Genomic DNA, 14,692 nt, shown 5'->3' with positions numbered 1-14,692 from the left:
AACTAAAAAAAAAAAGTAATTTTTACATATTTGTTTGGTGAATTGATACATTTGCTCAGTAACTTGAATTATAATAAGAGCGTTTTTGCCTTTTGCCTTTAAGTTCAATGGTGAAATTAAGTCAAGCCATTCGGTTGATTGACAATCGACTTGATCTACTTGCCACAATCGACACACTAGTGGCTGCCGGAGTTTGCTTAGCCATACTTGCCATGCAAGAACTACGCAAGAAATGGAAGCGTTGAATAATGAATCATTTTTTAAGTAACGTCCAAAGAATTGAGCAGTGAATTAAATTGCAACACACAACAATAGAATTCATTAAAACAATCTGTCTAATTGTTATACAAAAATTATTTAGTATATTGTTTGTTTCGTAAATGATCGTCTTCCTTTCTAATGGACACCAAGTCAGAGTTTGTTGCAATGTCATTGACATAGAAGGCAAAGCAAATAAAATTTGTCAATAATTCATTAAAAAGAACTACGTTTCTCTTCATTTAGTGCAAAGAACAAAAAATAATCTAAAATCTTCAGAAACTAGTTTTTAAAAGATCACGTCAATGACAACAAAATGTTTTTCCTTCCTGTTTATAATGTTCTTTTTCATAGACCAAAAAATCAAAAACCAATCAATCATAAGCAATAGTTTCTATATCACGTGATATTAGGCCTCGGCCCACATTACTATTGAGATTTGAACTTCAATTTACAGAATAATACAATTCCCGCCGAATGAACAAAGAAAAAGAAAATAAGGTTTATGATTTTATACACACAACTGTACTGTTATTGGGAGTCCTCCTGTGTACATTTTTATTTAGCAAAACGTAGCTCAATAGTCCCCAGTTTCTTACAATATCAAAATTCTCACCCCTTTCAATTTACAACACCAACCAACCAGAGTAAGCAAATCATCTCCCTCATAAATCTGCACAGAAGCACCGAAATTGGAATGATCTAAGTTCAGAGGATTAGATATTAACCAAAGAGTAGGTAGGGAGCAGCCAAAATATTGCTAGACTTCATGTTAGAAGAGACCAACATGCTCAATATATATTATACGATAAGTAAAATGTAAGAATGTGACCTTATGTTGTAATGTTCATGTAAAAGTTTTGTCGAAAAAAGATGGCACATGCATAAACTATGGACAAGTGGATGAAGATGATAAGTGTCCAAAACTAAAAAAGAAATGCTTCAATTACTTGAGTCAATCATTGAAATATAAGTTTGTAGAAGAACGTTGAAAAATAAATCAAGCAGGCACAAATATATATAGATATAGGATTCTAACTTACATTTTTTTTCTATAAAGCCAGGGCAATGGTTTTTTTACAGATCGACGCCTTCATCAAGGCCCTTAGAGCTAATCATGACATTGGAATCAATTTGTTTGTCAAATTTCTTTTTTCTCCTAGCTTCAAAATCCTCAAATCCTTCCATCTGGTAGTCCATGGAAGAAACGAGCAATATTATTAGGCATATTCCACTTATTTTATATGTAATATTAATTAAGTGCAATTAAGAAGTAAACCGCACCTGCTGAAATTGATCCATTAAAATTGGATTACCATGCAAAGATACATTTTGCAATGCTTTGCAATCTTTCAACAGATTTGATGGTAACTGAGATAGAAATGCAACAACACAATTCAATTATAAGTATGAGAATGCTAGGGCAAAGACTAATTTTTAAGGTTACTACTAACTAAGCCTACAATGGAGAGAATTTTATAAGTATAATGTAGAGAAAGAGCGTTTTGTGCATGCACCATGCTGTTTGTAGTAATAGACAATATAACATTTTGTTGCGCAAGGAGATCTTAGATGATTAGTAAAGGAGTGGAAATCCTCCAGATATATCTCATGAACTCAACGACAAACGGCAAAAGATATTCATTTTATGTTAAATAGTAACATACTCATTACTATAGTCAGAACTGTAAAATTCAGGAGGTTAAATCATGTAAAAATATTTAAAAAGTCTACCTGACCAATATTGTTATTATCTAAACGCAACGACTTCAGGTGAATCAGATTGCACAAAGACGAGGGAAGGTCTTCCATAAGATTATCTGAAAAGTTGTTCGAATGTAAGCAACTGATAAAATACAATCCTAATCCTTGCTACAAAACCCCAAGTAAGGGAAAACGTTATATGTCTCCAAACATGCAATCATAGAAAAGAAACTACGCAGAATCATGGCTAATCATACACTAGTTTCTTGCAATAATTTTCTAAAGTGTGGCAGGAGGCCAGTTAAAAATAATTTGTCCAATTAAGGTTATCCATGTCAAAAAAGGAGCAATTGTTGAAAGTTCGATGTCTTTATTCATGGTGCCAAATAACAATGGTTGAAGTAGTTTATAGGCATCAAATTGCCTGCAAAAAGACTGGCAGTAATTTCATGTACCATTTGCTTGCAATTCTTCGAGGGAGAAGCAACTTCCTATTGATTCTGGGAGAGATTTTAACTTGTTATTTGACACATTGATAAGCAATAACTGCATCATTAAACTCAGTGTTAGTCCTCAAAGTGGATAATACGCAAGCTTTACCACATCAAAATAAAAGGTTAAATGTGGAATTACATCTTTAAAAAAAAAAAGTTCAGCACTCTCTCGCTAATTGAATTTGACAAGACATTAGTATCAATATTAGTCCACGTGCAATGAAGTTTACCGTTAACGTCACTATAGATACTAGTGTTATGATGTTGAAGCTTTCAAAATCTTATGATTGATAAAATTTCTAGCACTCTCAAGGTCTTCGGGTATTAGGCTGCAATATAAGTGCTACCTCCGGGATTGATAAATGAACTCTGACCCGTCCCTCCCATGGTTATGGAATATGGATGCACTATTCCCCCCCAAAAAAATAAAACATTAACCGTGAGGAGAACCTGTAGCTAGAACTAAAGAGAAACTTTTGGAATCTGATCTATTCTCTTTACTTGTACTCTTGAATAATCCATCTTAAATGAATCACTCATCAATGATTCTATTGTTTTCCATGGTCTGTTGGTCTTAAGCTCTAAGATGTTCCAAAAATATGTACAGAAAAACAACTTTTTTACAGAAATATTGTACCAAGGCCATTTATCCTAGCAATGGCAGATAACCCTCTTTGACCATTAGTCTAAAACTCCAACATATTTAATTCCCTTTATCCATAACTAGTTACTAAGACACCCGTTTTTTTTTCTATTCAACTTAAAATATGGATATGCAGACATTGTAGTGGATCTTATGGAATAAGAACATGATCCAATACTTCGATTCAATGTTAGAAACAACATAACTTGAAGTGATCTGCAATTCCAACCAACTAAAAAATTACAGAGGAGGTAATTGTTAAAATGATGTGAAAAAAAAATCACTTACATTCCGCAAGCTTCCAATGGTTTCAGGTAAGGACGAAAGCAGATTTCGGGAGACAGATAAACGTTCAAGTCGTACTAGCTGACCCACTACACGCAAGAACTGATATCTATTTAGAATGTCTTACAATAATTTGTAACTAAACCAACAGAAGTTACAAAAGTATGGCACAAGGCAAAAAAGTTTATCACTTCTCACATTCATTTTTAATCTCTGGTTAAATTAGATAAGAAAATTACATTCATCAGGTAATGTTGTAATGTGATTTCCATCAAGTATCATAACTTTTAGAGATTGTAGCTTCCCTAAATTCATTGGTAGACGCTCAATAAGGTTATCTGCCAATACCTGACAAAAAAATGGAAAAGTTTAATTTAGATTTTTTCCTGAAAGAGAAATGTGAGGTAAAGTAATTGAACTGTTGTCTCTACTTGTAGTAAAGATTGTAAATCTAAAAGATTTAGAAAAGAGAGAGAGAGAGAGAGAGAGAATTGCAACTATTATATATGCCAAGTACAACTAATGAGAACAGAAGTACCGAGCCCTACAAAGATTTGATAAACTTTTATAGAAAAAAATTGAAAAAAAAATACTGCATCAAACAAGTAAAAATGAAATACAATCCATACCAGACGCTGCATGTTTATTAATTTGCAGACTTCCATGGGAATATCAACTGCAAAATAATTAAAAGAGGCAAGTTAATAAAAGTATTGAAATTGTTATAGTTGGTAGATTAGGAGTTTCATTATTGCCAGTTTAAGTAAGATGATAGATGCAAGGATGATTAATGCCAAAAAATAGTTTCAAGAATATTTACGGCCACGACCACCGCAAGAAAGGAGAGTGCAAGACACCCACCTATTTTATTGTTTGTTAAATCAAGGGTGCGAACAGATCTTTCCATGTCAAGAACTTCGTCAGGAAAAGTCTGTTCCAACAATAGTAGATGTGTAAGCATATGGCCAAAGAAACCAATCACTGTTCAAGCATTTCCAAAGAACAGCATGATTTATTCTTGTTGGAACTCATGAACTCGTATATTACTTTTCAGAATGATTATAATTATGCTATGCAATGAAAGCCCAATTCAAACACTCAAAGTACCATCAACATCGACATCGACACAGTCAAATGTATTGAAGAGCAAGGGTCCATATATGGGTAAATTTTCCAGGTGACCCAATTTAGAGGTTCTTATCTGAAGAGTACAAATAGAGCATGCATATACAGGACCTGTACCTGTAATCTTTCTTTTATTTGACCCAACTGGAAGAACTATTTGGAATCCCGAAGTCATTTTATTTTGTAAGATACATTTTTCTCTGATTTCTTCCTAGTAACAAAATCTAATTTACAAGTTCGATAGATTCCATAGCTAATTCCTAATTCACCAGCTCCACCACATTCAGTTACATACATAAACAATGCAAGAATATAAAAATATAGCTAAAAAATAAGCTAACTTATCAAATATGAAATAAGCACATACTCACAAAAGAGCAAAAAAAATCTTAAAAGCAAGCAATAGCAACCCACGGCTTCCTACAAAGAAAGCCGTGTTTCCATTTGAAAGATGACTCTCATTCAAACAGAATATGAACAAGAAAGAAAGTCGAATCCCAATAAAAGGGTAATATACAATTCATATAGAAAGATAATAATGAAGATAACCTTCAACTTTGAATCTCGCAAAGCCACGATACCAGTAGCTCGCCATCGAGCCACTCTGCTGGCCTTTGAATCTGCATTCTTGCTAGCATAGCACCCCATGTTGCCAGCAGCAGAGAAAAACTCAGCCTTCCAAGAAAGGAACAAGGATGGTAGTGATAACAAGCTTTTTGAATCCGTCTCTGATACATAAATAATCGAAGTGTAAGAAAGATGAATTATACTACTTTCACAGAACTGAGAACAGTTCAACCACTTAATAGCTACATTAGGGCCTAAGATTTTGGTTAATTATACCTTCTCGACGGACTTTGCTGCTTATTAAATACAAATAATGCAGCCCATACGTCACTGATACAAATAGTGTCTTACTCTAATTGTTAAAAAGTGGCACAAATCAATCGACCGGATGTTACTAAGATTCATATTTCATCGAAACATTGTCCCTACCAAATGCTAGGCATACAATAAAATAATGCGACCCTTGCTTATATATTGTTAATCAAGTGATAAATTGAATGCAAAAAGGTGAAAAGAAACATACAACTGCTCAAACTTTGTACCTGTGTACTCCTTTCTACAGAGAAATTGAACAATCAAACGACACAGCTTTGATCATCGATGAACAAAAGAAGTTTCGCCAAATCCAAACTGGGTCTGAAAGAAAATGGTGTCCCCAGCATCGGAGAAGACAGTGTGACACCAGAAATCGTGAATTGAACAGACCCAGAAGGAACAAAAGTTCACAAAAACTAGAGATTGATTGATCAACAGAAACGGATCATTGAAAACCTTGACCAGGAGAATGTTTTGAGAAGAAAACCGAGATGGATATTAAAAGAAATGCTTAATATATATATATATATATATATATTATATATAAGAAAATCGATCTTTGAATCAAATACGTTGAAATGAAATCCGATGGAAACGATAGTGGAGAACGAAACTGAGTGCGTAAAAGCCTTTTGGATTTCTCTTTAAAACATAACTATTTTTTATGACTTTTTTCTTTTCTTAAATCATAAATAAATTTGATAACTTACCTTCTTCAACAAAAAAAAAAAAAATAGTTTAAATTTTTTACTATATTTATAAATTTCTTTAAAAATAGATTTAATTTTGGTTAAAATAATATATTTTGGTTTAGTTTTTCATTTTTATTTATTTGTTAATCTATTTTTGTACATTCTGACAACTTATATTACATTTTGGATGTGATTCTAAAATAGTTAAGATCGTTTCAGTCATTTTCAAAATCACATGTTTTTAATTCTTCAAAGCCAACTTTGATGATATAAATATTGCATTTATATATACATTTTAATATTAAAATGGTTATGAGCAATTAAATGCAAAATTTAAAGCTTACGAGTAGAAAATATTAAATATGTACTTAAGATAGTTAGTTAATCATTGCAACGGTTTTAAAAAATATCTATAAATATAATAAAGTATTGAAGTGTCATTGTTTATAGTATCGAATCTTGATAGATGTCTAATTGATAAATATCCTAATTTTATTCGATTTATGAAATGTTTGAAATAACATGAACTAAAATTAAACAAACTTTTGAATATATAGGATGTAATGACATTTTAACTTAGTTTTTACATACTATATATATTTTATTTGTACTAAAACGAAGAATACAGATCTCTCTCAATTAGTTGTTGTCAAAGTTATTATTGTTCAATGATAATTGACATTTACTGATTTATTGGGATTAAAGTTCAACTTTTTTTATTTATATTGAAAATACACCCCTTAAAATTATGAATGTATATATACACACGTATATATGAATGTATCTGACATAGTAATGCTAAACAGTTCTTTACCGATCAGTGAAAAATAAAGGTAGAATTTGTGTAAGTGTATAGTTTAATTACCTTACTTTTTAATATAACAACGACAAAAATTTGAGAATCAAATATTTTACTTTTAGAAAAAATAGATCTAAATTTAAGTTGAGTTTCTTTTCTTACAAATTAAGTTTTTCTTTCGCTCTCTTGTTATGGTTCGTCTTTAGCATAAGAGTTTGCATTATTTGTTAATTTCCAATAACAAAAATAATTCTTAAGATATCCTTCTCTTAATTTCAAAATTTGAATTGTTTTTTTTTATTATTATTATTGTTAATTACGGGTGAAAAAAATACATATATAAATATAAAAGATTTAAAGGTGGGATAGATATATTTGTAGGCATAGTTTCAAAGAAAAATACTTGGACGTGACCGACATTTATTTTTGCATAGCCCATCAATGACGTAATTAAAAACTGTTTATCTACTTATCGTGTAATAAACAAAGTTGCACTATGGAGATGAATGTAGTCAAAGTTAGATCTAACAATTACTCATTTCAATAACAAAAAATAAAAAAAACAAAACGATTACCATAGGTTATTTTATTTTCTCAGTTTTAATTTGAATAAGTTATCCTCGACAAAAGATAGTTAAAGTTGCTAGTTTGAAGTAAAATTAATATACCGTAGTTAGTAAAATAGTAATCATCGTAATTGTTTTTCAATTCTATTACTATATGTTTTTTTTTTGTCTAACAACTTTTATAAAATAAAAAAAGAGTAAAAAATTATTTTAAGTAGTTGGAAATGAACGTACAACACTAATTTTAAAATTTCCAAAGCACAAAAACTAAAATTTAAGAAAAACTCGGAAAACACATCGAGTTTAACCTAAAATTTTAAAAGATCATGCATTAACAAATATTCAATTGCATATACATCAATTCAACTCAAAAAATGTAACACGGTTTAAAAATATTTTATATACTACATAACCTTACCTTTTATCAATACCTATCTTAAACCGCGTTATGTCATCAATAAACTTGTCTATGAGTGCAATCTAACTAATGAAACTATCATTGATAGATATTTGTTGTTCATCGTGTTGCATACTAATTTGCTATTATGTTTTTGTATCGGTATATCATATCAAAAATCATATCATTTTACTTAATCTGTTATTAGGTGTTTTATTCTCAGTTTATTACTTTTTTAGTTTGGATAATTTTTTAAATGACAAATAACTAGAAATATATTTGAATATAGCAAAACATCACAAGGACACGAACAAATAGTAATCTATATGATATTGTGTAGACAATTATATTTTGGTTGTTTTTTAGATTGAAAAATTAAGAATGGTCTCCAAGCTTTCGCAAAAGCAACAATTTAGTCACTATACTTTTAACTTTTTTATTTATTTATTTAGTTTACGAACTTTAGCATGCAACAATTTAGTCCCGAACATTAAGAAACTCATAAAAAAAATTGGTGTCAAATTTATTATTTTACAACTTAACTTTGCATTTTATAAAATTATCAAATCTCTAATTAATCTATTGGTTTATTTATACAAGAAATCTCGTTATATCTTTCACACTAATTTTTACAATAGATACTAAATCATTCAAAAAGTTTAAAACACAAGAACAATAACAAAATTCAAAGATTAAATTGTTACAAAATAAAAAATTAAAAAATTAAATCGTTATAAACCAAAGTCTAGAGACTCGTTACTTCCACGAAAGCCTACCGAGTAAAAGTGATTTTTAAATTTAATTTTACTATACATTATAATAAAAAAAAGTAAAACCAACCACGGAGACATATTAAAAAAAAATATATATATATAAATAAAAGTAAAAAAGAAGTCAAAGAGACTTAGGACGAGGAAGGAGAGGATGCCACGTGTGGGTAATCGGGAGCGTTGGATTAAAACTCAAATGAATACCACGTTGTGCGATTGTATTTCACATATATATCAATTTCCTCCACGTCCCTCAGCCCCTAACAAAGAAGGGGCTTTATCCGTAATTCCTTAAAGATTCGTGCCTCTTTTAGTTATATTCGATTTTCGGATAACCTTCTTCTAACAAAAACCAAACCCTAGTTTTGGTCATCGTCAAATCGCCGCCGCCTCTTTTCCATTCTCACCTTTTTATTCTTTTTCCCCAAATCCTTCTCTATCCGACGCTTCGATCTGTTTTTCTTTATTAGATCTGTTTACCTCTCGTCTTCCTCTTCCCATCCATCCCGATTTTGGCCGTTTTCCTCTTCTTTTTACGTTTTTCGTCGTACCTCTTCATCGAATCGCCGATCCTTGCGGCTAATCGGAGATCTGTTCTTTCCGATTCCTGTTCTGGTTTTGGCTTTTTGTTTTCGATTTTTCTGAAATTTTTGTAAATTATTTTTAATCATTTGACGGACTTAGATCTGGGATTTTTTTTCGTTCTTTTCCTGGGGTCGTTTGTTTCATCAATTTATCGTAAATCGCTGTTCTCGATTTCTTTGATTTTGTGATTTTGGTGCGTAAGCGAAATCTAGGGTTAGGGTTTCTGCCTTTTAGGGATATTATTTTATTTTGACAAAAATAAATTGGGGGTAATTCAATTTTCTTGGAATAATCGCAATTCTTCGGCCAATTACCTGTATATCCGAGCTCTGTTTGTCTGAATCGTCCGTTGATACGACGACTGTTTTAGAGGTATAAAGCAAATGGTTCTTAATTTTTAGGGTTTAATTTTTGATGTTTATTCGATGAATACATCTAGCAATAATTTTTTAATTTATTTTAGCCCTTTCGATTATGGTTCTTCAATTTTTATTTTTGTATTTTTTTTTTCAATTAAGTAAAGTCGGGCCCCTCTGTTATAACGGTGCATATTTACCTTTATGCCCTTCCCCGTAGGATACTCTAAAACCCGACCAAGAATTAAAGCATGCTGTTGTTTTATGCTGATGACATCTCTAGAAGCCTAGAACTAAACATTTTTCTAGTATAATATACTCTTATTACCTTCATTCTCTCTTCATTGGTATTCAGTTGGATAATGGACTCTTTCAGGTCGCATGTTCCTTTGAGTATTGCTTTAGAAGAATATTCTTTGTTCCTTAGTAGGTAGAATAAGACTATAACCAAGCCAAGTACATTGGACACTCTTGTTTCTTTCAAAGTATGAATTATTCATATTCTAGTTGTGCGTTTGCATGTCTAGTTTTAGAATTGATTTAAGCATGCATGGGTAACTTGGCTAAGCCACTTTGTTTGGTTTGATACTATAATAGAACTTGCTATTATTAATAGGATATCCAAGGTAGTACGAACGTGGATGAGTATGTCAGTCATACACACACATGCACTCCCATTGTGATAGAAGTTTTTGATAATGTTCTCTAAGAAATTTAGTAAAGAAAAATTAACTCTACCTGGCTATAGTTTTTCATATAAATTAAGTGATTGATAAACTACTTATCTTCTTTGTTAGGGAATTCAAGGTGCTTTTGTTTGAAAGTCAGTGCAAGTATTTGGTTAAGACCATTTCATAGTTTTTGGCATTTATTTTCTCTAGAATGCTTTGGGTTTAAAGAAACTGTGTATGTGTGGAAGATACTGTGTTTCCCCGCTTTCTACTTGTATGATTGATGTAATGTCTGTTTTTGGATTTTGCCTCAGTCTGTTTCTTTATTTGTTGATGGGATTTCTGGCATCTTTTATAACATTTTTTTTCCTTCTCAGATCACAATTGGTGGTACTTTCAAAATGGTGCAGAAACAGCCTTTTGATGATGGAGAGCCACTGGAGATCTCTTCCAAGCGCTTGAAACAAGTGGTTGAACAAAGCAATCAAATATTGTCATTTTCAGAATCTGTTATCCCAGAAGATTCTCTACAATATCATTATGGTCTAGGTGCGGGTTTGGCCACAATATTATGTCATGTTGAAGGTTTTAATAAATGTCATAGGCTAGTAGTTTGTAAAACTTGCTATCTTGCAGGATGGTAAATATTTATTTTTGTATCCAGTTGTCCGGTACATTAAACTGTAAATGGAGTTCAAAGATTCTAATCAATGATTCAGTTAGTATTGGTTTTCATTTCGAACAATTTGGGAAGTGATAGATAAATTTATTTGGGTCAATTATTTTATGCAAGTTTCGTCTGTTTTAGCTGCTAAACATTTTTTTTGGTTTTCCAGTTAGAGTTGTCTGGACTATTCTGATGGCAATTTTATTTTCCATTATGATTGTTAGGGGATGAATTTCAAAAGAACGATACAGAAAGTGACGAAAAGCATTCAAGTGGAGTTTTTTCAGAGCCTCATGGTAGCAGTGATGACTTCGATACTAGTGTTCCTCATTGCTTATCTTTCTCCTCTGGCACGAACAACAATAAGACCCTTGAAGAGGGTTCCCCATCTAAATCTCCTCCACATTATTCTATTTCCTCAGATTTTTTTAACCCTGTAAATCATCAGCGAAGAATACTGACGTACTGTGAAGAAATATACTCTCTACTGTTGGACCACGCTCCTCAAAAATCTGTTTCCATTGGTCCTGAGCATCAAGCTATTGTCCCACCGTGGAGACCACGGGAGGTGGATGTTATTTTACATGCGCCTGGGTCAGATTCAAAGTCTAATTTTACAGGTGACGAATATGAGAAGAGGTTGACTGGTACATGCGTTATTCCAATGCCAGACGTGGATTCATCCATCAGTAGTGGTCAAGAAGTTGGGAGTGGAAGAGCAGCTTGCAGCTGTGAGGATTGTGGGTCTGTCGGATGTGTTAGTACGCACATTGCAGAAGCAAGAGAGCAGCTTAAAAGTTCTATTGGACCAGATAGGTTTGCGGATCTTGGGTTTTCTGAAATGGGAGAGCAACTAGCGCAGAAATGGAGTGAAGAAGAAGAACGATTGTTTTATGAGGTTGTCTTTTCCAATCCAGTTTCAATGGGGAAAAACTTCTGGAGTGATCTTTCTGTTGTGTTTGCTTCCAAATCTAAAAGGGAGATTGTTAGCTATTACTTCAACGTCTTTATGCTTCGAAGGCGAGCAGAGCAGAACAGATGTGACTCATTAAACATTGATAGTGACAATGATGAGTGGCCAGGAACTGATGATTATGGTGATAATGAACCTGGAATGACAGAAGAGGATGACGACTCTGTTGTTGAATCACCACTACATGATATTGGATCTTGTTTTGATCGTAGCAGGGAAGATGAATTGCAAGAGTATGACGAGGATATTGCTGATGAAAGATTTGATGATGATGAAAGTGGGGGAATTGGTAATTGTTTTAATAATTGTGGCTCCAGTCCCACGCTTCAGGAAAAAATTCCCCATGATGAAAGGGGAGGAGATCACGAAGTTCAAGACGATTCTTGCACATCATCTGACACATGTCCAGCAACCCAAGTACTTCCAGCCAAGACGGAGCATTGCGATCAATGGCTAAGTAGCTTTACGGGGCCAAACAATGGCGTTGGTCTTGGTCATGAGCCATCATCAGTTCAGGAGCATTGCGATGCTAAAGTGTGGGACGTTGGATACTTGACTTGTTCCAAAAGTGAAGTTGACTTCTTGCCAACTAGCAGTATGATTGAAGAAGTTTTTGGAGACGATTCAAGTAACTACAAGGCAAGGGATGGGAAGAGCTTGAGTTAGTTGCAGCTCGAGTTATCATAATCATGAATGGTAAATTGAAATGGGAAAAATAAATCCTTTCTTTTTACTCTCATGAGGGTCAATCACCCAAAAATTTTCTCCTGCATATAAATAGCGGATAGGAAGAGTTGCAATTTTACTTTTTCATCAAGCCAATATGGACGGCTACATTTCCTGTAAGGAGAGATGGTATACTTGAAACGCAATTGGTTTTCCTCCAAGAATGTCATCTCTTGATCATAAATGAAAAGTAATTGGACTCATCTCTTACCTCTCTCTTGTGCAGAAGAAAATAGTGAGTTTTTGCTCACCCATTTTTTTATTAGCTTTATTATCTGTATATATCATCCGTGAACATGAATTATTATTGATACATAATGGTTAAAATGTCAAAATTTCTGCAAAATGCAGTCGGAATTCTCGTATGTCTAATTTTTTTTGTCTTTACATTCTTAAACGGTCCGACTTCGCAATTCTGTGTGGATCATTGGCTCTTAGCGATCCAACTGTAATCATTTGCTTTCATTGCTTCTGCACTATGTTGTTTTTATTACTCTGTTGATGCTTCTTTTGGAACCCCCTATTTCTTTTAGTGCTGAAAGTGACAGCAAACTATTTCATATTGGTTTGTGCATCATGGTTGGAGTCATAAAGTTTAGCATAATTCATTGTCTATCGTTGTTGGGTTGTCACACTGGTTTCCTTGAATTTGCTTTAATGTATAGTTTGTTTATTTGCATTAGATATTGAAAAACCTAAACCCAATGTGGATTTTTCCAATTCCAAAGCAGTTTTAAGAATCTTATGGGTGGTGAAAAATAGGAGTCAAGAATAGGAGAGGAGGTTGGGGAAAGCATAAAGGCATTGGCAGAGAGCATCTTATCCTCCATTCTTGTTATATATTACAAGGCTTTGTTGGAGAGAGAAAGAGGACAGTCTCTGCTCTATATAAAGTGTTCTACTTTTAAAAAATTGAGTAAATCACTTTTAGTTAGAAGCTCTATTGAATCCTCACTTACAAGTCAAGTCCTTGCACAGACAATAGCCCGCACCATATGGAAAAAAGATGCGATCCAATTATCATCTCATCTTCTTCTTCTTCTTCATACGTGCTTCCAAGTTCCCCCATTTCTTCATTTTTTTTTTTTAAATTTGTAGTCTTTTGGTCAAACCATTCACTATTTATACTGGCACGAGTGACTTCCACGTGCTTCCATTAGATCCATCCAATTCCTCTCTCTCCCTTCAACACGACTAATAGGATTAGGTCTAATTCACCAAGTAATTGACCGTACTCATGACGGTAAAGACTAAGCCATGACCCTTTTTAGATTGTTCAGTAACATTCCTTTGATCAAACAATTTTCCAGGAGTTGTTTTCTTCAAAACTAGAAGCCAAAATCCAAGTGGGTTATGAGACGGGTCTTAGATTTTAGAAATTACTACCGTTTGTTTTCTTATTTCTTAGAGAATGAAAGTGGATTGGATTTGATTGGGAAACATTGCACATGTTGCCTAAGATTAAACATAGATTATGTATGTTTTATTTAATTCCAAAAGAAAGTTAAAAGGTATTTATATATGTGTATGTATATTGTAATTAATTAAAAAGAATACTTAGTGTCTGACACATTTTAGGAGGGAAAAAACAAAGCAGAAAATGGAAGGCAATTACAGACAAGTCACAGCTAAAAATTGTACTGAAGTGTTGGGAAGAAGGGAACAACCAAATGGAAGGTGCTCCTTAATCATAGTTGACATGTGATTAGTAGTCCTAATCAATTCATTAACCTTTTCTTTCACATTCCATTAACTTTTGTGTTTAAATTGCCTACTTAGGCCGGCAGGCACTGCATTTCCACTCTTATTCCATTTTTTACCTTCCTCTTTTCAACATTCTTTTTTTTTTAAAGCTAAGAATCAATCTTTTTCTCTAAAAAAACAAAACAAAAAAAAATAGCAAAGCCAATTTGAGAAATCAACTAGATTTAGATTTAGGGTTTGTTTGGAATGAGTTATTGAATTCAAAAAGTTATTTTAGATTGAAAGGTAAATTCTTCTAATTTTATCTAAGTTGGTTTTTCAAAAAGATTTATGTTTGTCGATGATTAATTGCTCACAAGACGGTTTAGTAGATCCTATTAAATAAATTAATTAAA

At 32.7% G+C, this 14,692-nt stretch overlaps 2 protein-coding genes across 2 annotated transcripts; one reads left to right on the top strand and one right to left on the bottom strand.

Annotated features, from left to right (window-relative positions):
• Positions 1-634: 634 nt before the first annotated feature.
• Positions 635-5,930, bottom strand: LOC101206028 (plant intracellular Ras-group-related LRR protein 7). The gene is made up of 11 exons (XM_004138139.3): positions 5,619-5,930; positions 5,059-5,237; positions 4,246-4,315; positions 4,014-4,060; positions 3,624-3,732; positions 3,388-3,473; positions 2,418-2,508; positions 1,993-2,078; positions 1,543-1,629; positions 1,302-1,446; positions 635-931 (listed from the first exon to the last, which is right to left on the bottom strand). Exons 2-10 carry the CDS (start codon positions 5,155-5,157, stop codon positions 1,336-1,338), a joined length of 786 nt encoding a protein of 261 aa, XP_004138187.1. The 5' UTR covers positions 5,158-5,237; positions 5,619-5,930; the 3' UTR covers positions 635-931; positions 1,302-1,335.
• A 2,941-nt stretch (positions 5,931-8,871) lies between these two features.
• LOC101205795 (hypothetical protein) lies at positions 8,872-12,950 on the top strand. The gene is made up of 3 exons (XM_004138138.3): positions 8,872-9,572; positions 10,605-10,776; positions 11,119-12,950. The coding sequence occupies exons 2-3, from the start codon at positions 10,629-10,631 to the stop codon at positions 12,531-12,533; spliced, it is 1,563 nt and encodes a 520-aa protein (XP_004138186.1). The 5' UTR covers positions 8,872-9,572; positions 10,605-10,628; the 3' UTR covers positions 12,534-12,950.
• The last annotated feature ends 1,742 nt before the right edge of the window (positions 12,951-14,692 follow it).

Source organism: Cucumis sativus, chromosome 1 (assembly GCF_000004075.3).
Source record: "Cucumis sativus cultivar 9930 chromosome 1, Cucumber_9930_V3, whole genome shotgun sequence".
In the NCBI taxonomy this organism is placed as follows: domain Eukaryota; kingdom Viridiplantae; phylum Streptophyta; class Magnoliopsida; order Cucurbitales; family Cucurbitaceae; genus Cucumis; species Cucumis sativus.
This window is presented reverse-complemented; position numbering and strand designations above follow the sequence as displayed.